The sequence below is a fragment of the Orcinus orca genome, chromosome 20 (assembly GCF_937001465.1).
Source record: "Orcinus orca chromosome 20, mOrcOrc1.1, whole genome shotgun sequence".
Classification (NCBI taxonomy): domain Eukaryota; kingdom Metazoa; phylum Chordata; class Mammalia; order Artiodactyla; family Delphinidae; genus Orcinus; species Orcinus orca.
In genome coordinates this window covers 13,196,299-13,217,297 of record NC_064578.1, presented here as the reverse complement: position 1 = coordinate 13,217,297, position 20,999 = coordinate 13,196,299, and the positions used below count along the sequence as shown (strand labels likewise).

Genomic DNA, 20,999 nt, shown 5'->3' with positions numbered 1-20,999 from the left:
CAGAATTTTCCACTGGGCCCAAATCTCCTTTTCTCAAGCAAGTTTCTTTTTGTAGGGCACAGTTTATCATTCCATACATAGGAACTTACTAAAATCAGCAGAAGAAACTCTGGGGACTGAAGCTCAAGGGCTCCATACATTTTTACATCACTGATGTCTCAAAATGGCACAAGGTCACAGAAGCAGCTATGGACCATTACGCCCTAGAGGCTAAGCGCTGGCAGGAACGAACATGGGCTGCAGTGACACTGGGGGGACTTTCCAGAGCCATCCATACAGTGAGTCTTTCTTACCTTTTAAAAAGACACATACTCGTTTGGGAGTTTCTCCCCAGGAAAATACATTTAAACTCAAAACACTGCATAAACTTCATAAACTCCATAAAACCCATCCAGTGAGTTCTTAGGGGTCTAGCCCCAGATAAGGAACTGTTAATCTAGATTTCTACCAGATACCCATTTATTCCTACTATTGAAGAGTCTGAAGCACATCGCTTCCCCTTTTCCTGCTCAGATTTAGGGCTACTCAGTAGATAGGTTATACATGTTGTGAGAAGGTGGGATGTACTCCGCCTGCAGCCTCAGGAGTCCACACTCCTTTAATTATTGCCTTTGTTTTAAGTTATTCCAGGGTTGGTCCACAGGACTTTGCGGGGGTTGGAGGGGGCATAAAATTTCTTCCCTTCTTACAAGACTCCCTAGGTGGGTCAGAGTTGGCCAAAAGTACAAACAAGACTCAACACAATCAAGTGCCCCGAGGGGAATGTGGCAGGACTGACAGTCTGCGGTTCTCTCTGTAGCATCTGTAACGTCAGATTAGGGAAACCACCTGGGAGGCTGACTTGGCCCCTTCCCTTCCCAGGAGACAAATCTGGCCCTAAAACACAGAAATGCCTACAAGGAAGGTCTGGGATTGGAATAGTTCTCATCACAGAAAATCCCTCTTTCAGGCCTGGTCCTAGATAAAGTGGCCCTTCCGTATCGAAGTCAAAGAGCTGAAGAGGACTCTCAGCTGGGGTTTCATATTGCTCTTGTAACTCAGTTTCATCTCATCTTTGCTCTGTCACTCTGTGGGTACCAACAGCTTTGGCCAGGTATGAGGAAGTGTCCATTACTATTATTTGCTCTGACTGCTCTGCACAAAGATGCCAAGTAAGGGTGGAGCAAAGGCCTTGGCAGTTACTCTTGCCTTGGACAGATGAATGGCTGTAGTCCACCTTGTCCCTTAGTTGCACCTGTTTGTATTCCAAGCACTGTGAACGCAGATATTCAGAATCCCTTTATAATCAAGATGCCTAAATTCTGAAATCATTCCCCAGCTCTGTTAAAAAACTTGCCTTCTGTGATCTGGAGGCAAAGCAAGGATTTCTGACTACTGCTGATCGCTTCTGGAGCCCTGAGACTGGCCATTAGCAACTTGAAACCACAATTTTCACTGAGGATCCAAACCTCAGAGCACCTTTTATTTGCTAACGGCTACTAAACGGTCAAGGTGATGTTAGGGATGTAAAAAAGATGCTGCAAGTGCCCACAAGGTCAGGTTTTGTGGCAAGCCAGGACCACCACTAATTCTCCACGATGACTTCTCCACAGGACTTGCTCAAGCACAAGCACAGTTATCAGATGTGCATTCTGCACAGATTGCACCCACTGAGAAGAACAAGTCATGGTCTGCAACACAGACTTGTATACACCAGAGATCCCAGGTTGGCATTGTGGTCCGTGCTTAGCAGATCTTCCTGCTCTGGCCATCAGGACAGCGGGGACCGACAACACTCAGACGAGCTGTCCCAACCCAAATCCAAAGCAGCAGCTCGCAGGTCTCCTCTGCTGTTTCATGCCACACTCCAAACACGATGACTGGCTTACACACCTAAGCTACTCAGTCTCTCTCTCTCTGTGTTCCCTCTTCACCTCTACTCTATCACTTTTACAAGGGCTGGAGGCTGGCCTGAACAATTCTAAGCAGAGAACAGGCCGGGGCTGCCACAAAGGCTACTGAGCAAGTGATCAGCCACAACATCTAGGTTAGCGTAATGATGTGGGAAAACGCTGGCCAAAAAAAAGACAGAATTTCCAAAAGGTAAATTTCTATGTATTCATGCGTAATCTTCAAAAGTTGTGTAAACAATTTTTTTCTACCTTCCCCCATCACTTGTACAATTTTTGTCAAGTCCAAACGTAATTTAAAATGAGGTAGGTAGTTTCTCTCTACTCGTGCCTTCATCTTTGTGTTGACTGTTGAGGCCTGTGCCATGAAAGCACTAGTGTCCCGTGCAGGGAGAGCACCAAGGGTGGCACCAGTGACTGCAGGAGCTTCTCAGTTGGCTATTTTCTCAATCTCGTCCAAGTCATCTGTGTCCAGTCTTTCTATTTTCTTATCTGGAGGAAAGAAAAGAGAATTCAAAGAGAGACCAACATGGGGTTACAGAGACACACACTCAGGGAAGGGACAGCACAGCAGAGAGGGAGGAAACACAGGTCTCTGCTGCCTAGGAACGTGCTGTGCCTCTGGCCACAGAGATCCTTCACTGAACCCCAAAGGCTTCCAGTGACTGAGCAAGGGACATGGACAGCAACAGCCAGAGGCCCAGGCCCCTCAGCCTGGCCGGGGGGGACTGTCATTCAAGTCCCTGAGCCCTGAGCTCTCCAGGTGTGCTCTTTGAGAACTTCCACATTGTAGGGAAGGAGGGGAATGGGACAGAGACAAAGGCCTCTCTCGGGGCCACAGGAAAACCTACCCTTCACCCTCCCCTCCCGCCCAGACTTGCCCCTGTAAGGTAAGGGCCCAGCAGGGGACACTCCCAGGGACTCACTGAAATGCTCCTGGATTCTGTTCAGGATGTTCATGCTGTGCTTGCTGTCCACCATGTTCACGGCCAGGCCCCTCTTGCCAAAGCGGCCAGTGCGCCCGATCCGGTGCAGGTAGGTCTCGTTGTCCGGGTTCCCATCCTTGTCCACGGGAAGGTCAAAGTTGATGACGACAGACACCTGTTCCACATCGATACCTGCATGAAGGAGAGTTGGACAGGAGTAAGCATGGGAGACAGAAATCACTGTCGTCCACAGTCAGGCCTACACACGCCAACCTCAGGTGGAAGGAACAGTCTGGGATGGGCCAGCTCTGGGATTCAGACAAAGGGGCAGGTAGCAGAAGCCAGAGGGAGAAAACAGAACTGTGGCAGGTGCTGACCAAATTATGAAATCAGCCATCAGGCTCCAGAGAGCCTCTGCTGGATACCAGTATCTGGAGAAGCAGCTAAAGCCTCACTGGGGGCCCCAAGAAGAGCAGGTGCCCTTCTAAGCCACCAAGTCAGGACTCCTGGCTTCTGTGAAAGTTCTCCTCTGCTGAGGGAATACAAACAGGCTCTTCTAGAAAACAGGATCTCCCACAAACCACCGGAGTGTCCCACAGACGAGGATCTCTCCCGCTACCCCGAGCCTGCAGACCAGGACACAATCTCTGCTCACCGCGGGCACACACGTTGGTGGTGACCAGAACCTTCTCTTTGCCCTCTCGGAAGCGCTCAATCACTGCAGCCCTCTGCTCCACCACCATTTCACCACTCAGCAGAGCCACCTGGTGGCCTTCTTTTGAGAGCTCTGCTGCCAGCCAACTAGCTGTTTTGCGGGTCTGGAGTAAAAAGAATTGTTTTAAGCGAAGATACCTGTAAAAAAACAAATGAAGACACCTGCAGAAAAGTGGCTTGTTGCCATTAATATATATGAAGGCTCTACTGAGTTCAGTCAGCAGGTTAGGCTTAAAGTTTCTGAATATTTTTTAGCCATGTGATTTTTTTTGGACAAATTCCTTCAATGATCTTAGTGTTTATCTATAAAGACTGGTTTGAGCCAAAGGTCTTCATTCCTAAATACCCTATATTATTAAAACTTTAAAATTATTTTCCTGGATGTTATTTGGAGGTTTTTTTCCCAAGTTATGTCTAAGAAGTGGGACCAAAGAAGGTTTAGATCTTCAGTCTTCCCCTTACAACTCATTACAACCTGTGAGAATATGTCCTGAGGCAGATGGAGGTGATTCATTTCCTTTCCAGCCACAGGGAAGGAACCTGGTCCCCCAGCACAAAGTGGAGCTGGCTGAGAGGGAGGGCGCAGGGCCACACCCTCCAGTGGAGCTCCTCCCCCGCAGGCGGCCTCCTGCTGCCGCTGCTACTCACATGACAGAAGATCATGGCTTGAGCAATGGTGATGGCCCCGTAGATATTACACAGGGCCTGGAACTTCTCATCTCTGCTATTGCACAGGACGTAATACTGCTTGATGGTGTCCAGTGTCTCCTCCTCGCGCTTCAGTTTGATGATGTTTGGGTCTGGAACCACTTTCTGGGCAAATTTCCAGACAGAGTCTTCGAAGGTGGCAGAGAAAAGCAGCATCTGGCAGTTCCTGGGAAGCATCCTGCAAGGGAAGGCCCAGGTGTTTGACATGACCCCGACCCAGTGTTTCACTGCAAGGAACAGAAGCACAGCCTCCCCAGGCTTGGATGACCTGCGTCCCCAGGAAGGTGGCAAAGCAGGGAGGAGCACTGCAGGGAGGAGGGAGGAGCAGACGTGGGGCAGGGACAGCTGGTGGTAGAGTCCCTAAGTCTCCTTCCTCAACCCAGGCTGGGGGTATGGTCAGTGCGACATGGAAATGGCCCACCAAACAAACGCCTCTGAAAGCTGCAGAGTAAAGAACTGGCAGGGGCAAGACGAGGGTGAAGTAAAAGGAGACGATGCTGCAGATCAGGAGGCCGAGAAGTTCCTCCTGGCTCAGGAGTTCCTACCTCTGGATGCGGATGCTCTGATCTTGGTGGCCCTGAGTAGCTATCATCACGTCAGCCTCATCCAGAACAAACACCTTGATCTTCTTGGGGTCAATGAACTTGAGCTTGGAGCACCAGTCCAGAACGGTCCCAGGGGTGCCAATGACAATGTGCTCACTGATCTTCTGACCTCTTTCCACTGTGGAGACAAGATGTGTTCTGTGGGTACTTCCATGGCAAAGCCAGCTCTACTCTCTGAGCAGTTCTAAAGCTATGATGTATTTTAAAGCAATTGTTTTGATGTTTGCATTAATATTTTAAGGAAAGGTTAGGATAGCACTACAGTATTTAATGGACATACACACACAAAACAGTAATGCTGAAAAGATTTGGTAAGAGTATAAACAATGAGATGGAAATGGTATTCTTTTACATTCTCTATAATCATCAATCCTCTTTCAAGGATTTCTTATCTTTATTTCTTCTGTCAACATCATTCTCCCTTGCCTGGGTTTGCATTTCCTCACAAGTAGACTTTTTCAAAGTTCTCACTCCAGTATACTTTGCCTCTCAGTTCTCCCAGCATCTATGTCAAATGAGTCAGTTGCCTTTACGTGCCCCTTTCCCAGGTCAGTAAATAAGATTCATTATGAAAGGTTTTGTCTTTTCCAAGAAACAAACTGCCTCTCTTAGAGTGCTTCCCCAGACTAGGCCTGGCACAGCATGGCACATTCTTGGCCCTGTGCAGCCTGAGATTGAGAATTTGGCTCATTTTGGGTTAGATGGTACTTACTGATTCAATTTTTAGTCCTTTAATTACAGTATAACCTTAACCAAATACATACAAGCTCCCATAGAAGTCACAGCCAAGGGACTTCCCTGATGGTGCAGTGGTTAAGACTCCACGCACCCAATGCAGGGGACCCAGGTTCAATCCCTGGTCAGGAAACTATATCCCACATGCATGCCGCAACTAAGAGTTCACATGCCACAACTAAGGATCCTATGTGCCGCAACTAAGGAGGCTGTGAGCCGTAAGTAAGATCCAGTGCAACCAAATAAATATTTTAAAAAAGTCACAGAGAAAATTTTGCCTTAACACGAATGTTGAGTCAATTTAAAGCTAACAAATGCTCCTTTTTACTTCAGTTAACAACCGATTACTGCCCTCCACAAACACTCAGAATCCTCTGTCATTCTAACTCAGATACAAACAGCAATATTTTAGATGTCTTAAGACATCTAATCTAGACTTAGATTTTCCACTAAGTTTTATTGTCATATTTACTTTTCTCTTCAGAACTGACATAAGAGGACTTCCCTGGTGGCGCAGTGGTTAAGAGTCTTCCTGCAAATGCAGGGGACATGGGTTTGAGCCCTGGTCTGGGAAGATCCCACATGCCGTGGAGCAACTAAGCCCGTGTGCCACAACTAATGAGCCTGTGCTCTAGAGCCCACGAGCCACAACTACTGAAGCCCCCGTGCCTATAGCCTGTGCTCCGCAACAACAGAAGCCACTGCAATGAGAAGCCCACACACTGCAACAAAGAGTAGCCGCCGCTCGCTGCAACTAGAGAAAGCCTGTGCGCAGCAACAAAGACCCAATGCAGCCAAAAACAAATAAATAAACAAATTAAAAAAAAAAAGAACTGACTTAAGTTGGCATTAGGACATGTACACCAAGTGGACTTCTGCCAGTCATCAAGTCACAGGTTTGTGTTAAAGATCCATAGGACTCAACCAAGATTCCAACGAATTTATAATTACTTAAATATTGTAGTTTGTTGTAAAACAAGCAAAAGTAGACAGAATGGATAAAGAAAAAAGAATAATAAAAGTATCTCCCAGGGTTAATTGCCATGAACATTCTAGAACACTTTTGCTCTTCCAATGACATTAAAAAAAAATCAGGCTATTTTTTAAGTAATTGGTCTGCTCAAAAAGTCAAATGTAACGTAGTGGAGGGGATGTGAGGAGACTATTCTAGACTGAAAGAAAGAGATATAACAACCAAATGCAATGCATATACACTGACTCAGTCTTGGTTCAACAAAAAAGACATAAAGAAACAGTTCTGGGACAATTAGGGGGAAATGAAATGGACTAGATGTTAGTTATTAAAAATGTGTTATTTTCTTGGTTGTGATAAGGATATTGTGGATATGCTGCAGAATGTTCTTACTATGAAGTGCACACTAAAGTACTTAGGAATAAAGAGCCACGGTGTCTACAATTTACTTTCAAATGATTCACCAAAAAAAAAAAAAAAATACGGACACATACACAGGTAAAGCAAATATGGCAAAATGTTTACTTTTCGAATCTAGGTGGAAGGCACATGTGTTCATTGTATTATTTCAACTGCATACATTTTGAAATTTTTCAAAATAAAAAGTAATTAGCTTAATTAACAAGGATCACATATTCATACTCACATTTATTGCCACGAACAGCATAAGCTAGCTTCAGTTCAGGGTAAAATTTGCCCATCTGCTCAATCACTTTTCCCGTTTGAAGAGCGAGCTCGTAAGTTGGGGAGAGGCACAGACACTGGTAGGGAAAGAATACAGAGAGAGAATTCAAGACACTATTATGCAACAGGGTATTACCATTAGAACTTAATGATTCCTCCAGCTGAGGCTGAAGCAAAGAATATATAAAGGGCACACCATTTGACTCTTTAAGCTGCAGAGTCATAAGCTGTAATTCTCGGGGGTCAGAACTCTGGCTGGGTAAAGACAGTTGAGAACAGCTATTGGCCACTGGAGTACCAAAAGCCCCATGTGAGTAGGGATCTGAAATTCCATTTGGAGATAAGCTTCCTTTTCTCTTACTCAGAAGGTTCTCAGAAGATCCTAATGGATGATAGTTGTAGATTAAGGAGGTTTTTCTTGCAACTAAGGATGCCAAGCCTATCAGCAGTATCCCAGGACTGGCAAATCATCAAAAGGGGAACAGGATTTTTGTTATTACTGGAAGATCAACCATGCTGTTTGTGCTCAACTTACAGGGTTCTAGTTTATGTGAAAAGTAATACAAAGCTCAGCTTTTAATCCATCAAATGGCATTTCCCTTCCAGCTATGAGTTAGAAAACCCAAATTCACCAAGCCCTTACCTGGGGGTATCTGTTTGCAGGTTCTACTTGGCTGAGCATGGCCAACACAAAGGCAGCTGTTTTACCAGTACCAGACTGAGACTGGGCTATTAAGTTCTGTGGGCTGCACAAGAAAACAAACTGTTTAGGAGTATAAATCTCATGCATTCTTGCAGTGAATAAAAATGAAGCATAAAGCTTAATTAAAGAATGAATATTCCAACTTAATTTACAGAAGGAGGCCTTGGATTCTGTAGTAAAGTTACATACACTAGCTTCACAAATAGAAGATTTTATGGTTTTGATTTGAAGTACTCCTTCCTTATCTTTTATCTATTCTTGACATAGCAGTGAGTGATTCTTTTAAAATGTGAGTCAGCTCATGTCACTTTTCTACTCAAAAACCTTCCAATCACTCCAGATTTCATTCACAGCAAAAGTTAAAATTCTTCTAATGCCGTACAAGGTCGCACCTGATGTGGCTCCCCACTAGCTCTCTGTTCTCCACCTCACCACTGCCCTCCCCCTTCCTCACTCCACTCCACCACAACGGCCCCGGGGCTGCTCTGGAAACATGCCAGCCATGCTCTTGTCTGAGGGCTTCTGCATTGGCTATACAGTGCCTGGTACCACTGTCCCCAGATGATAACATGCCAACTCTCTCCTCTCCTTCAAGTCTTTGCTCAGATATCACCTATTTAATGAGATTCTACCCTAACTACTTGATTTAAAATTGCAACCTACTTTGAAAAGCCTTAAAAAAGATGTACTGGTAGATGGATACATGATAAAGCATAGTAAATAGTCACAGTAAAATGTCACTGAAAGAATCTAGGAGGTGGGTATATATAGGTATTCACTATAAAATCCTTTCAACTTTTCCATAATAAAACATTGAGAGTAAAACTGCAGTCAGGTCCTTGGTATTCCCAATCCCCCCATCATGCTCTATTTTTCTCCTTAGCACTTATCACCTTTTTAAAAAAGACCTTTATTGAGATATAATTCATATACCATACAATTCATCCATTTAAAGTATACAAGTCAATGATTTTGGTATATTACATTAATGATTATTTTAAATTGTGGTAAAATAGATAATATAAAATTTGCCATTTTTAAGTGTACAATTCAGGGGCATTAATTATATTTACAATCTATCATCTTTTAACAGACTATATATTTGATTTATTTTTAATAAAAATATATCATCTATACTCCAAACTAGAATGTAAGCTCCTTGTGAGCAAGGATTTTGGTCTGCTTTGTTCACTAATGTATCCAAGTGCCTAGAATAGTATCTGTTACAAACCAAGCCCTCAATAAATATGTTAATGAAGAAAAAGTACTAGAAAATTCTCTCAGATCTCTTCTAACATTGACAATCTAACACTGAGCATCTATGAAAGCATCAAGATCCATAAATACAAGTGGCAAATGTGAGACAATCTAATAAACATTCAATTTATTCATTTTTAAGTATGCTCAAAAGACATTATCCATCTTGAAAAATACATTATGACACAGGACAAAAAAAACTTTGAGAAAACACAGACCTAAAGTATCTATTTTCAGACAAATAGGGAAAGGGGGATTTAGGACTATATGCAGTACAAATTTAGATAATCATATGTGATGTAGGGATCAGTTTTTATAAAAAGTTCCTCATGCTCTAGAACCTTGTTCCTCAAAATGTGGTCTGACACCAGCAGCACCAGCAACACCAGCAACACCGGGAAGCTTATTAGAAATGGTGAACCTCAGTCCCCACCTCAGACTTACTGAAATCAGAGTCTGCATTTTAATAAATTCCTATGAGATTCAAACACCTGTGAAAGAGTAAGAAGCACCGCACCAGAAAATGACCTTAGCAATTGTACTATTCTGGTCTCCTAGAACCCTGTTTGGTTTTTGTCTTCTACATTTGACACATATATTTTACTTATCCATATAATGAAATCATGGTGTATATAAATGATATAAATGTATTTACCAACATAGAAATATTATTATGTAATTATCGTATCAAAAAAAATTTAAACATTTTATATGGTTCCTTTAAGAAAAAAGTATACATATGCAAGTTTACATAGAAAAACATCTAGAAGTCTCTACTCCAAATATTAATAGTGTAGGGGAGAGGGAGATTACAAATTATTTCTTTTTTCTTATTTTTCACTGTTTTCTAACTTTTCTAAAATGAGCATGTAATTACTAGTATAGTTTTTTAAAATAATAAAAGTTAAAAAAAAAACATGGGAGGTTAAAAATGGGATAGAGTTGCATTAGGACACGTACGGCTCAGCAAGCATTAAAGGCAATGCATTCTCCTGTATCTTCGATGGACGGTTGAAGCCCATGGCGTAGACTCCCTGGAGAAGCTGTGGTTTCCTAGAAAAACAGTTAAAGATGAAAGTCACAGTCTCTTTGGTTAAGGAAAGAAGCCACATATCTAGCTAACAGTACTAGAATTGTGAACTGGACACAATGTATGAGTGCAGCTAAAGCTTTTACAAATTACCTAGAAATTTTACTTACTAGCCCAAAGCAGCTAAATTCTTTCATTAAACTTGTGTTAAGTAAAAATGTTCTGTAGTGATGAAAAAACACTTGTAACAGGCCTAGGATTTCTATCTAAACACAAAGGGGAGAGACAGAAAGTAGATACTCACAGCCGAAGCTCCTCGAAGGACTTCACTGAGTAGAGCGGGGAGTTTGGATCCCGCTGCAGGACTTCCACTTGGTTGGTGTTATCAACAAGGTTGCTTCTGATCAGCTTGTTGAGTAAGGACTGGGCGGCTCTGTCCTCTGTCAGGAAAAAAAGAGTGTGAAGATTTTAAAAAGTCCATGAAATCCAGCATGATGATCTCATCTGAATTCAGCTGCCATTGGTATTTTAAGCAATAACATGCATTTGTACTGGGGCTCCTAATTCAAGGTATAGCTTAGTTTTGATTTATAAATGCATTTAAAATAGTTTTATTAAAGGGAAAAATTATGATACTCGTATCATCTGTTGGGGCCTCATATTCTTCTCCAGAACTCTATTCCTAACAACTATCCTTTCTTGAGGTTACTGATTTCTCCTATCCAAACCCAAATATTTACCCCCCAATTTACACTCAATATAAATTTAAAATTATGAGCTTAAGGGACTTCCCTGGTGGCGCAGTGGTTAAGCATCTGCCTGCCAATGCAGGGGACACAGGTTCGATCCCTGGTCAGGGAAGGTCCCACATGCTGTGGAGCAACTAAGCCCGTGCGCCACAACTACTGAGCCCACGTGCCACAACTACTGAAGCTTGCGTGCCTAGAGCCCATGCTCTGCGACAAGAAAAGCCACCACAATGAGAAGCCCGCGCACCACAGCGAAGAGTAGCCCCCACTCGCTGCAACTAGAGAAAGCCCACGCACAGCAACAAAGACCTGATGTAGCCAAAAATAAATAAATAAAATAATAAAATAATAAAATAAAATTATGAGCTTAAAAACACATCACAACAATGGAAAAAAAACCAAATTAACAAAGTCTGTATCTTGATGTTGGATAAGCTGTTCATTAAATGTGTCAAAATACCAACAAATATATATAATTTTATTAGGAAATGGTGACGCAAGTTAAAATTTCTTTTAAAGACCAATACAAGATAATCATTCAGGGAATATTTCCTGCTGCTGCTGAAGTTTATCAGTTGTTCAAAGTAAAATTTCTCTAAAATGTAAAGAATTAGAATCCCTTTACCAATGACTATGTTGAACTTTTATTAGCACTGTGACTCCCATTAAAGTCCAGCCAAGTAAGGTGTAAAAATGAAACCTCATAACATTCCATTCTCTTAGACTGTAGAACTTCATGTATATGTAACTCTAGGCTAAGTTACCTTTCTCTTCTTCATCTGACTTCTCTGCATTAGCATTGGTCTTGACCACAGCACCTTTATCAGACACAAAGCGGCCGTCATTCAAAATCACATCCCATACCCAACAGCTGAGACAATTCAAATTCTATGAGACACTAGAAATGTAAAGGCCTGGGGAGCAAAAAAATAAATGAGGAAACCAAGCCACAGATAAAAACATTTTATTGTTCCTATATAAACAAAGGTATGAAAACTGTCGCTTATATTTCAGTTCTTTCCAAGTCCTCTCACTTTACCTCAAAAACTAATATTAATCCCTCACACCATCAATATTTCTCTCATGTTACAGAAAGATGGTTTTAGCAATGACCAAAACCACCTTGATGCTCAACAGAGGAATATCTATATCTATGCAAATCATATTTCGTCAATATACAAACACCATAGTGTCATTAAGACTCTTTGTATATAAATTGTTGATTAATAGAAACATATATTCAATGTTGTAGTACTGTAAAAACATACAGAAAAATAATTCAGAGTGAGGTGTTACAATTTCTCCCCTATAATGTTAAATACATCAACAAAAATTCAATGGACATCTTAGGTTTTTGGTAGCTACGATTTCAGAATAATTACAATAGGTTAACCCTCAGGTTGTTCATACTTTGTCTATCTCATCTCAAATTGAGGAATATTTTAAAAAACAAATAATCATTGGCAGTATATTTTCATGGTTAGTAATACACTTTATAATTTATAAGCCAATTAGGCATCCTCATGCTTATATGAAGCAGAACACCAAACAATCCCGTTTGTTGATTCCCAAGTCAAATGACTGCCAATATCTGCCGGCGCCCTGTCTGGTACACATATAATTTTTTTCCAGACAGTTGTTATGTTAAAACATTAATACTAAAGGAAATTATTTTTGTTTTCAAACTAGCATTTAGTTACTCACCATTGGCATCTGGTTTGATTTTCTCTTCCTTAAGATGCAAGTTGCTGAACTAAATGGAGAACATGGGGGGTAAAGGGTCAGGAAAATCACTTAAAAGATTTTGCATCAATAGTGCCTCCCCCAGTGAAGCTGGGAAGAAATGAACCACTCTCATGACCTATTCGTTAGGACATAGTCATTAGGTTGTTCTGCTGGGCTCCTTTTGTTTACTAAATGTTAGAGTGAGAATAAACAAAATATCCCACAAAACCAGAGGAAAAAAACTGGTTACACAACAGCTCAAAATCCACACTTCCTAACTACAATCCTTAGAAAGAATTATAATAATTTGTGAGTTTGCTTAATGCCCGGATTACACAGATTCTCTCAGTCTCTCAACAGAATACCATTTAAGTTGTCACACTCATTTTTCAAACAAGAGGAAATTTAGAGACATACTGGAAAATGCAGTCATTCTTCAGAGAACACTGAGGCGGGAAGACTGCAATGAAAAGCATCTGTGGGTGGGAATCAGTCATGCTGCAGGCTATGTTGGAGTGACAGGGCCACAGCACGCCAGTATGCATCCTCACATTCGGGTTGCCTTGTGCTAGATGTCTGGTATTTTAAATTGGGAACAGCCTAGAGCATCATGGCACACTATGTAATCAAAATACCCAGCAGGATGAAGTGGGAATAGAAAGGAAGGGATAAAGGAAAGACATTTCAAAGAAAGATTTATTAGGACTTTGATCAAACACTGTAAGTTAGGGATATCCTGGAAGGACTTATCTCCCCTATTAGTATGAAAATTTGTCAATTATACCTCAATAAAGCCAAAAAAAAAAAAAAAAAGAAAGAAAGAAAAGAACAGAACTTAAAGACAGGGGATATTTTTATTTTTAGTTGACCTTTGGATCTAGCCAAAGCAGGTGCTCTAATCATAAAATATTAAGTGGGGCTTAAGATACCATGTAGAGAAGGGAAAAAGAATGAAAATCACCACCACAATCAAATGGCTATTGCTTAAAGCACCACTTGCACAGGTTTTCTATGTCTTGAGGTTCATTTCTGCTCTTCCTCTAAGTCCAATAAAGGGGAAAGTGGAGGGAGGAATGAAAAAACTGTTTTAATGGGTAGTTAGCTGGGAATGGAGGAACCTCACTTCTATTGATGGAAACTGAAAAGGGAGTTTCTGGTGTCTGTCTACTTCGCTGTTGGGGTGGATGGAGGAGGAAGCAGGGGGCGGGGGAACACACTGGAGAGACTGGCAAGACAGGGAATTGGCAAAAAAAAAAAAAGGAAATCACTATGAAGCAGTAAAAATCCTTCAGTAATTCTGAACGACAGAGAGCACACTAACAGATAATGAATGAGGCAACCTGCACCATGTTATGATATATAGTAGGCGTTCAATATATTCTAGTCTTCATTAAAGCACTCCTCTTCCACATCCTGCCAATGAACATGGTTTAAGCCTAATATTCAAGGCTGTTAAAAACAGAGACAGACAGACTGACTTACTGGCAATATTTACAAGAACAGGGTTAATAGTACTCACTCCTAGGGTGATAACTGCTACCTAAAATAAATGATAGGGTTGAGGTATAAGTGAGTTAGAAATATCCTTTACTGTAATAATCAGTGATAAATGGACAACCTATTCTTTTGTTGGTATATTGTTAAAATTGAAGCTAACAGAGTAAATAAACCGTTAAAATAAATAAAATGCAACGTACAGAAAAAGTTGATAGCAACAATGTAAATGAAACCAAGAAATGTTGTTTTGATTACAATGTATCAGAATTCTGGAGAGGTTCCAGCAGATTCTGAAAACATACTCAGCCCTCACTTTGCTGTAAGGACCTCAAAGCCTAAACAGCAAAAGCACCAGGACAGTGAAGTTCACATCACCTACTGCAGTGTCAGTGAACTGAACGCTGAAACTTACGTTGAAAGTCCAGTTAGTTCCGATTCCTTCCTTTGCTCCATTTACTTGGACCAAAAAGGAGAAACCAATTTCTCTTGCAACTTCATTCAAAACTATTTTGCAATCCAAAAAATTAACCAAAAGGCAAAAAAGCCAAAACATCCGCCTTATAATATCTACATTTTTTCAAGGCCTTTAGTTAATATTTTCGCTTTTAAGATGTGTTAAAATAATTGGAATCTATACAGTTACACACTGCATTTTATTCAAAAGCTACTTGAGAAAGGATTCTTGAGACAGAAGAAGGAAGATTAAATGGTTATTCAGTTATACTGAATAAGGAATGCCTTAGGCACAATGGTGAAGTAGGAGACTTAAGAGTCTTACTCATTAGAGTTTCCTACTCCCTTTGCCCTTCTCTAAATTGAAATTTCCTAAGGAACAAGGGGAACAAAGAGGAACCACAGGGGAATGAGGAAATAAACATAAATAGGATTTAATATTTTCTTTTCTAAAATGAATAAGAAATGGAGCTTGATGAATATTTAAAACACAGTAACCTTGCACTGCACATGTCAGAGTCACCTACATCACACAATTCCTGTGGAGATCCTCAGTGGGAGTTCCACAAGGCAGAAGGAAAGAGCTGTCTTTACTCATTTGTTCAGTTTTAGAATATTGGGATCTATTATAATTTACCTGTGCAAGATTAAGTAAATTCACAAAACTTATCCAGGTTCAACTAATCTGTACAATATGGATAAGTAATTCAAGATTCCTGCAAAGAAAATGAATTATAGATAACAATAACTATAATAATAACAATCACTTATATAGCACTTATTTCAGGCATGTCCATAAATCAGTGAGGTAGGTACTATGATTATCCCCATTTAATAGATGTGGAAATTGAGGAACAGAGAAGTTAAGCAATTTGCCCAAGGTTATAAGTGTTGGGCCCAGAATACAAATCCAAGTCTGTCTGGCTACAAAGTCTTAGGTCTTAACTTCTACACAATAGTGCCTCTCATAGATGATACTAATCTCAAAAAAATAATAATAAACTTAAAGATGATACAATGATGCAGTCACTTTGGAAAACAGTATGGCAGTTCCTCAAAAGTTAAACACAGTTACTATATAATCCAGTGATACCACTTTTAGATAGATACCCAAGAGAACTGAAAATGTCCACACAAAAACTTGTACATGATCAAGTACATATGAATGATCACAGCAACATTATTCATAATAGTCAAAAAGTAGAAACAATTCAAATGCCCATCAATGGACATCAATGAATAGATAAATAAAATGTGGTATCTATACAATGGAATATCATTTGGCAATAAAAGTGAATGAAGCACTGATACGTGTCACCACATGGATGAACCATGAAAACATGCTAAGTGAAAGAAGCCAGCCACCAAAGAGCACATATTATATGATTCCATTTATAGGGAATGTCCTGAATAGGCATATCTAAGGGGACAGAAAAAAGATTAGTGGTTACAAGGGGCTGGGCTGGGAGGTTGAGGAGAAATAGGGGTGACTGCTGACAGGTACAGGTTTCTCTCTGAGGTGATGAAAATGTTTTAAAATTGACTGTGGTAATGTTGATCTAATCTTCCTATTACATAAAAAAATTAACTCAAAATGGATCACAGACATAAATGTGACATTTAAAGCCATAAATCTTCTAGATGAAAATACAGGTGAAAAGCTTTGAGGCCTTGGGTAAGGTATATTTCTTAGAGAGAACACAAAAAGAACTAATCATGAGAAAATTGACAAATTAGAATTAGCCAAAATTGAAAATGTCTCCTCTTCAAAAAAGTACTGTTAAGAAAATTAAAAGGCAAGCTCCAGTCAGGGAGAATATTTATGCAAATGACATATTTGATAAAGGACTTGTATCCAGAATACATAAAGAATTCTCCCAACTCAGTAATAAGAAAACAATCAAAATTTTTAAGTGGGCAAAAGATTTGAAAAGCCACTTCAAATAAGTTATACAGGTGGCAAATAAGCACATGAAAAGACTCTCAACATCATTAGTCATTAGGGAAATGTAAATTAAAACCTCAGTGACGGGCTTCCCTGGTGGCGCAGTGGTTGAGAGTCTGCCCGCCAATGCAGGGGACACGGGTTCGTGCCCCCGTCTGGGAAGATCCCACATGCCGCAGAGCGGCTGGGCCCCTGAGCCATGGCCGCTGGGCCTGTGCGTCCGGAGCCTGTGCTCCGCAACGGGAGAGGCCACAACAGTGAGAGGCCCGCGTACCACAAAAAAAAAAAACCAAAAAAACAAAAACAAAACCTCAGTGACATACTATACACCTATTAGAATGGAGGGAAAAAACTGGCCATGCTGTGCTGGTGAGGATGTGGAGCAACTAGAGCTCTTAGCCATTGCTGGTGGTATTACAAAATGGTACAGCCACTTTAGAAAACAGTTCGGTTTGTAACTTATAAAGTTAAACATACACTTAACATATAACCCAGCAAATCTCACTATTAGGTATTTACCCAAGAAAAATGCAAACATAAGTCCATACAAAAACCTGTATCCTAATGTATATAATAGCTTTATTCATAAATGCCAAAAACTAGAAAATACACAAATGTTCATCAACAGAAGACTAAGTAAGCTGTGGTACACCCATGCATGGAATACTACCCAGCAATAAAAAAGAACAAACTACTGATCCATGCAACAACATGGCTGAATCACAAACGCATTATGTTAAGTGAAAGTCAGATTTTTCAAAAGGCTACATATTATATAATTCCATTTATACCACATTTTGGAAAAGGTGGAACTAAAATGACACAAAACAAATCAGCAGCTGTCAGAGATGGGTGGGGAGAAGGAAGTGAATGCAAAAAGTTTGAGGGAACTTTTTGGAGTTGTAGAAACGTTCTATATATTGATTGTGATGGTGGCTACACAACTGTATGTCTCTGTCAAAATTCACAGAACTGTAGCACTAACAAGGGTGAATTTTACTTTATATAAACTATATCACAACAAACTTGACTTAAAAAATTAAAAGGCAGTCCAAGAGATCCAACATTCAACTGATAAGAGTCTGGAAAGAGGAAATGAAGAAAAACCAAGGGGAAGAAATCAACAATGAAATTTTTCAAGAAAATTTCCCGTAACACAAGGACAAGAGTTTTCCAGATTGAAGTTCCCACCCAGTGCCTAGTAAAATGAATGAAAATAGACCCATATCAAGAAACATCGTCATGAATTTTCTGAATACTGGAGACAAACAGAAGATTCTTCAAGCTTAGAAAGGGAAAAAGAGGTCACATCGGGAATCAGAATGGTCTCAGACATCTCAACAACAAATACAGAAATCTAGAAGGCAATACAACAATGTCTTTAAAGTTTGGCAGGAAAATAATTTCCAACTAACAATTCTACACCCAGCAACACTATTGTTCAAATTATAGGGCAAAATAAGCTAATTTCGGAAAGGCAGTATCTTAAAAAATTTACTTCCTATACACCTTCAGAAAGCTGATAAATGGCTCCACCAAATCGTGAAAGATGAAGAGAGGGGATACAGAAAGGGAGGGATCCAATACAAGAGAAGAGGAGGAAGTCCCCAGATTGAGGGCAAAGGGAAATTTGCCCTGTTCCCCTCCAGCCCCCAAAATGAACTGGGGCAACTAGTACAGTTATTTTGTTTGTTTGTTTTTTGCGGTACGCGGGCCTCTCACTGTTGTGACCTCTCCGTTGCGGAGCACAGGCTCCGGACGCGCAGGCTCAGCGGCCATGGCTCACGGGCCCAGCCGCTCCGCGGCATATGGGATCTTCCCGGACCGGGGCACGAACCCATGTCCCCTGCATCGCAGGGGGACTCAGAAATGGAATTGACAGATCACTTGATGTGTGGGAACATCCTGAGATAAACTTAGACAATTAGCAAAGAGGCTGGGGTTGAATTGGTGATAAACACAAAGAAAAAAAACGGCAGTTACAAATTCCAAGGGAAAAGTTGTATAGGAAATAAAGGTATTCCTGAGTTACTAATAATATAAGCACAGAATACTGATCTAACTAAAATCACAATATAATGGAAAGATGGGGAATGGGAAGGTGTGCTTTTGTGGTGGGGAAAGGAGGATGGAGTAAAGTGTCAAAATCAATAAACACCTAAACCGGAAAATTCAACAAGTAGCAAAGCAAGCATGTTATTCAGGGAACAAGGAGGTCAGTATCGTAAATCAATGTCAAGAGAAATAACAGTTTTCTTTGGGGAGGAAGAAACTGGCGGGAACCACTTTCTGAAACTATTTGACCCTTTATCTATGTGCATATGAAACATTTTTATCAGTTATAAAAAATAAGACCAAGTCCTTGTTCTCGAGAAATTAACAGAAATAAGTACCAACAAAGCGGGTTCAAAGCACTATGAGAACTCGAGTGTTTAGGCGGGAAAAATGAATTCCACATAGTAACGTTTAACCCATATCTTGCTTACTGTGTGTCAGGCCCAGAACAAAGTTAAGCGGATCACGAGAGGATTTACTGCCAAGCCTACACAGTCAGTCATTCATCATCACTGAGCAAGCTGAGGAAGCACACAAATATGAATGAATAAGCCATGGTTCCTGAGCCCAAGCAGCTCAGAATCGGAAGGTGGAAAATGACACCTGCATAGGTGATTATTACAATTCAGGGTCCTGACTCCAGGAAGACAGGCGGGCGCCTGGGCTCTTTAGCTATGGGAGCGCTCACCTGCGCTTACGTAATCTGTCGGGGGCTGGCGGGTGGGTAAACAAAGCCAGCTCAGGGTCCAGGCTCCATCCCTACGCGCACCCCATCCTGGCCCAGACCAACCTAGGGAGTGTCTTTTCCCAGGCATCTGATCCCGGCCAAAACGGCCCCCTGACCCTTTTACGGCTGAAGCCAACTCACCGACTCGGCTGCCGCTTCCTGCTCGTCCACCGCCAGGGCCCACGAGTCGGTGGCCATGGTCGCAGGCACGGCTGGGACGCAGGTGCCGGCAAACTAGCCGGCTGGCGCGGCGCGATCCGCGATCTGGATAGACTCCCGCCCCAAAGAGGGGGGAATTCTTTCGCTCAGGCGCTGGGGATCGGAAGCGGCGCGCCGCAGTGACGTCAGAATCCGCGCCGGACCGGCCGCCCCTCACCCGCTTTGGACTGGCACTTTTGTCGCCTTCAGGCCCTCACCCCTTCATTGCTCTTGGTTTCTTATCGAACGTCCAGAACCACAGACTAAGGTAGTATCTTAAAGTGCCTAAGGTCAACCGGCTCTCCAACCAAAGAGCAAAACCACGTTTTGCTCTCTATTGCCACCGTGCTGGGAGAGATGCCACATTCTCTCTCAGCACGGTGGCATAGAAGATGCTCATATAGATTGAATATACCAATACACAAAACCGTTACGGATAGTGAGCAAGATGAATTTGAAAGAGATTTTTAACTTCGCTTTTCAGGTTGGTAATTTTAAATGTCCAGGTATTGGATAGGGTGTTGGGAATCAGCCCTCTCAAACACCGTTTGGTTAAAAATTTGTCCCACAGACTATGTGCCAACATCACTTACAGGAATTTGACCTTGAAAAATACTCAGAGTGGGTGCTAGGGAAATGTGTTCCAGGTAGAAAATCAGACAAAAAGCAAGCAGGTTTGTGGAACCAAACACAGTTTCTGGGATGATGACAAGAACCAGGGATGAAGCTGATAGGAGGTCCATGAAAAGGGCCGTGCAGAGCAGCTTATGAGCAAATGAGTTCACTCGAGGGATCGCCCCACTCTGGTGTAACATTTAGAGTTAGCCTTGCCTGGCTAGAATCCCAGCTCTCTTATGTAAGGGTTCTGTGACTGGGAGAATTAAAAATATGTGTGTGTGTGTGTGTGTGTGTGTGTGTGTATACATGGCTTTTAGAAGAGGTAAAATAAGGATTAAGTGTGACACTTTCCCTTAACTGGGATCAAACAAGCTTCTCTCTCCTTGCTACTTCACTAGAAAGAAGCTGGGCACTTCCCTGAAACCTGAGTGAGAAATGAATCCCCACTTCCTTCACTTTGCCAGTAATCCACTACAACAAATTAATTTCAAGTTAACAGTGGGGTCTATGGGGAATTTTACTTGTAGACTATAAGTAAAAATGTTTGGGAAAGGGTAAAGCAGTTCCTACAATCCTCTTCTTGCCATGATTCTTTTTCTCCCGCACTCTTTACAGGGTTAATTTGGGGGAGATTTTTTTGGACCCTACAGGTGAGGATGTGCAAGAAGAAAAAGGTAAATACGCATTATGGCAGGCCATGACCTACATCTCCTCATGTGAGAAGCAACCCTGGGAATGTCTTGCCAAATTATATTGATCACAGGGCTAAAAGGGGTTAAGGAACTTTTATGTTTAATGAGGTTAAAAA

General features: G+C 41.4%; 2 protein-coding genes across 4 annotated transcripts in view; one reads left to right on the top strand and one right to left on the bottom strand.

Moving 5' to 3' along the window:
- The window catches only part of ST3GAL2 (ST3 beta-galactoside alpha-2,3-sialyltransferase 2), a 106,774-nt gene extending 102,596 nt beyond the window's left edge, over window positions 1-4,178 (top strand). Inside the window, exon 8 of the transcript XR_007474447.1 lies at window positions 4,055-4,178. The gene's annotated coding sequence lies outside the window, so the exon portion shown is untranslated. The remainder of the gene's footprint in view (window positions 1-4,054) is intronic.
- Window positions 2,073-20,999, bottom strand: part of DDX19B (DEAD-box helicase 19B) — a 19,868-nt gene continuing 941 nt past the window's right edge. Inside the window, exons 1-12 of one of the 3 annotated variants that reach the window (XM_004273255.4) lie at window positions 19,517-19,687; window positions 12,678-12,726; window positions 11,738-11,791; window positions 10,529-10,664; window positions 10,155-10,247; window positions 7,878-7,980; window positions 7,197-7,311; window positions 4,783-4,960; window positions 4,178-4,415; window positions 3,471-3,633; window positions 2,816-3,007; window positions 2,073-2,381 (exon numbers count right to left, since the gene is read on the bottom strand). In XM_004273255.4, the coding sequence (XP_004273303.1) occupies window positions 2,320-2,381; window positions 2,816-3,007; window positions 3,471-3,633; window positions 4,178-4,415; window positions 4,783-4,960; window positions 7,197-7,311; window positions 7,878-7,980; window positions 10,155-10,247; window positions 10,529-10,664; window positions 11,738-11,791; window positions 12,678-12,726; window positions 19,517-19,573 (1,440 nt within the window). In that variant the 5' untranslated portion in view covers window positions 19,574-19,687 and the 3' untranslated portion in view covers window positions 2,073-2,319. Of the gene's footprint in view, window positions 2,382-2,815; window positions 3,008-3,470; window positions 3,634-4,177; window positions 4,416-4,782; window positions 4,961-7,196; window positions 7,312-7,877; window positions 7,981-10,154; window positions 10,248-10,528; window positions 10,665-11,737; window positions 11,792-12,677; window positions 12,727-19,516; window positions 19,688-20,999 lie in introns of those variants that run through there. The other 2 variants (XM_012534262.3, XM_004273258.4) reach the window with 2 other exon arrangements.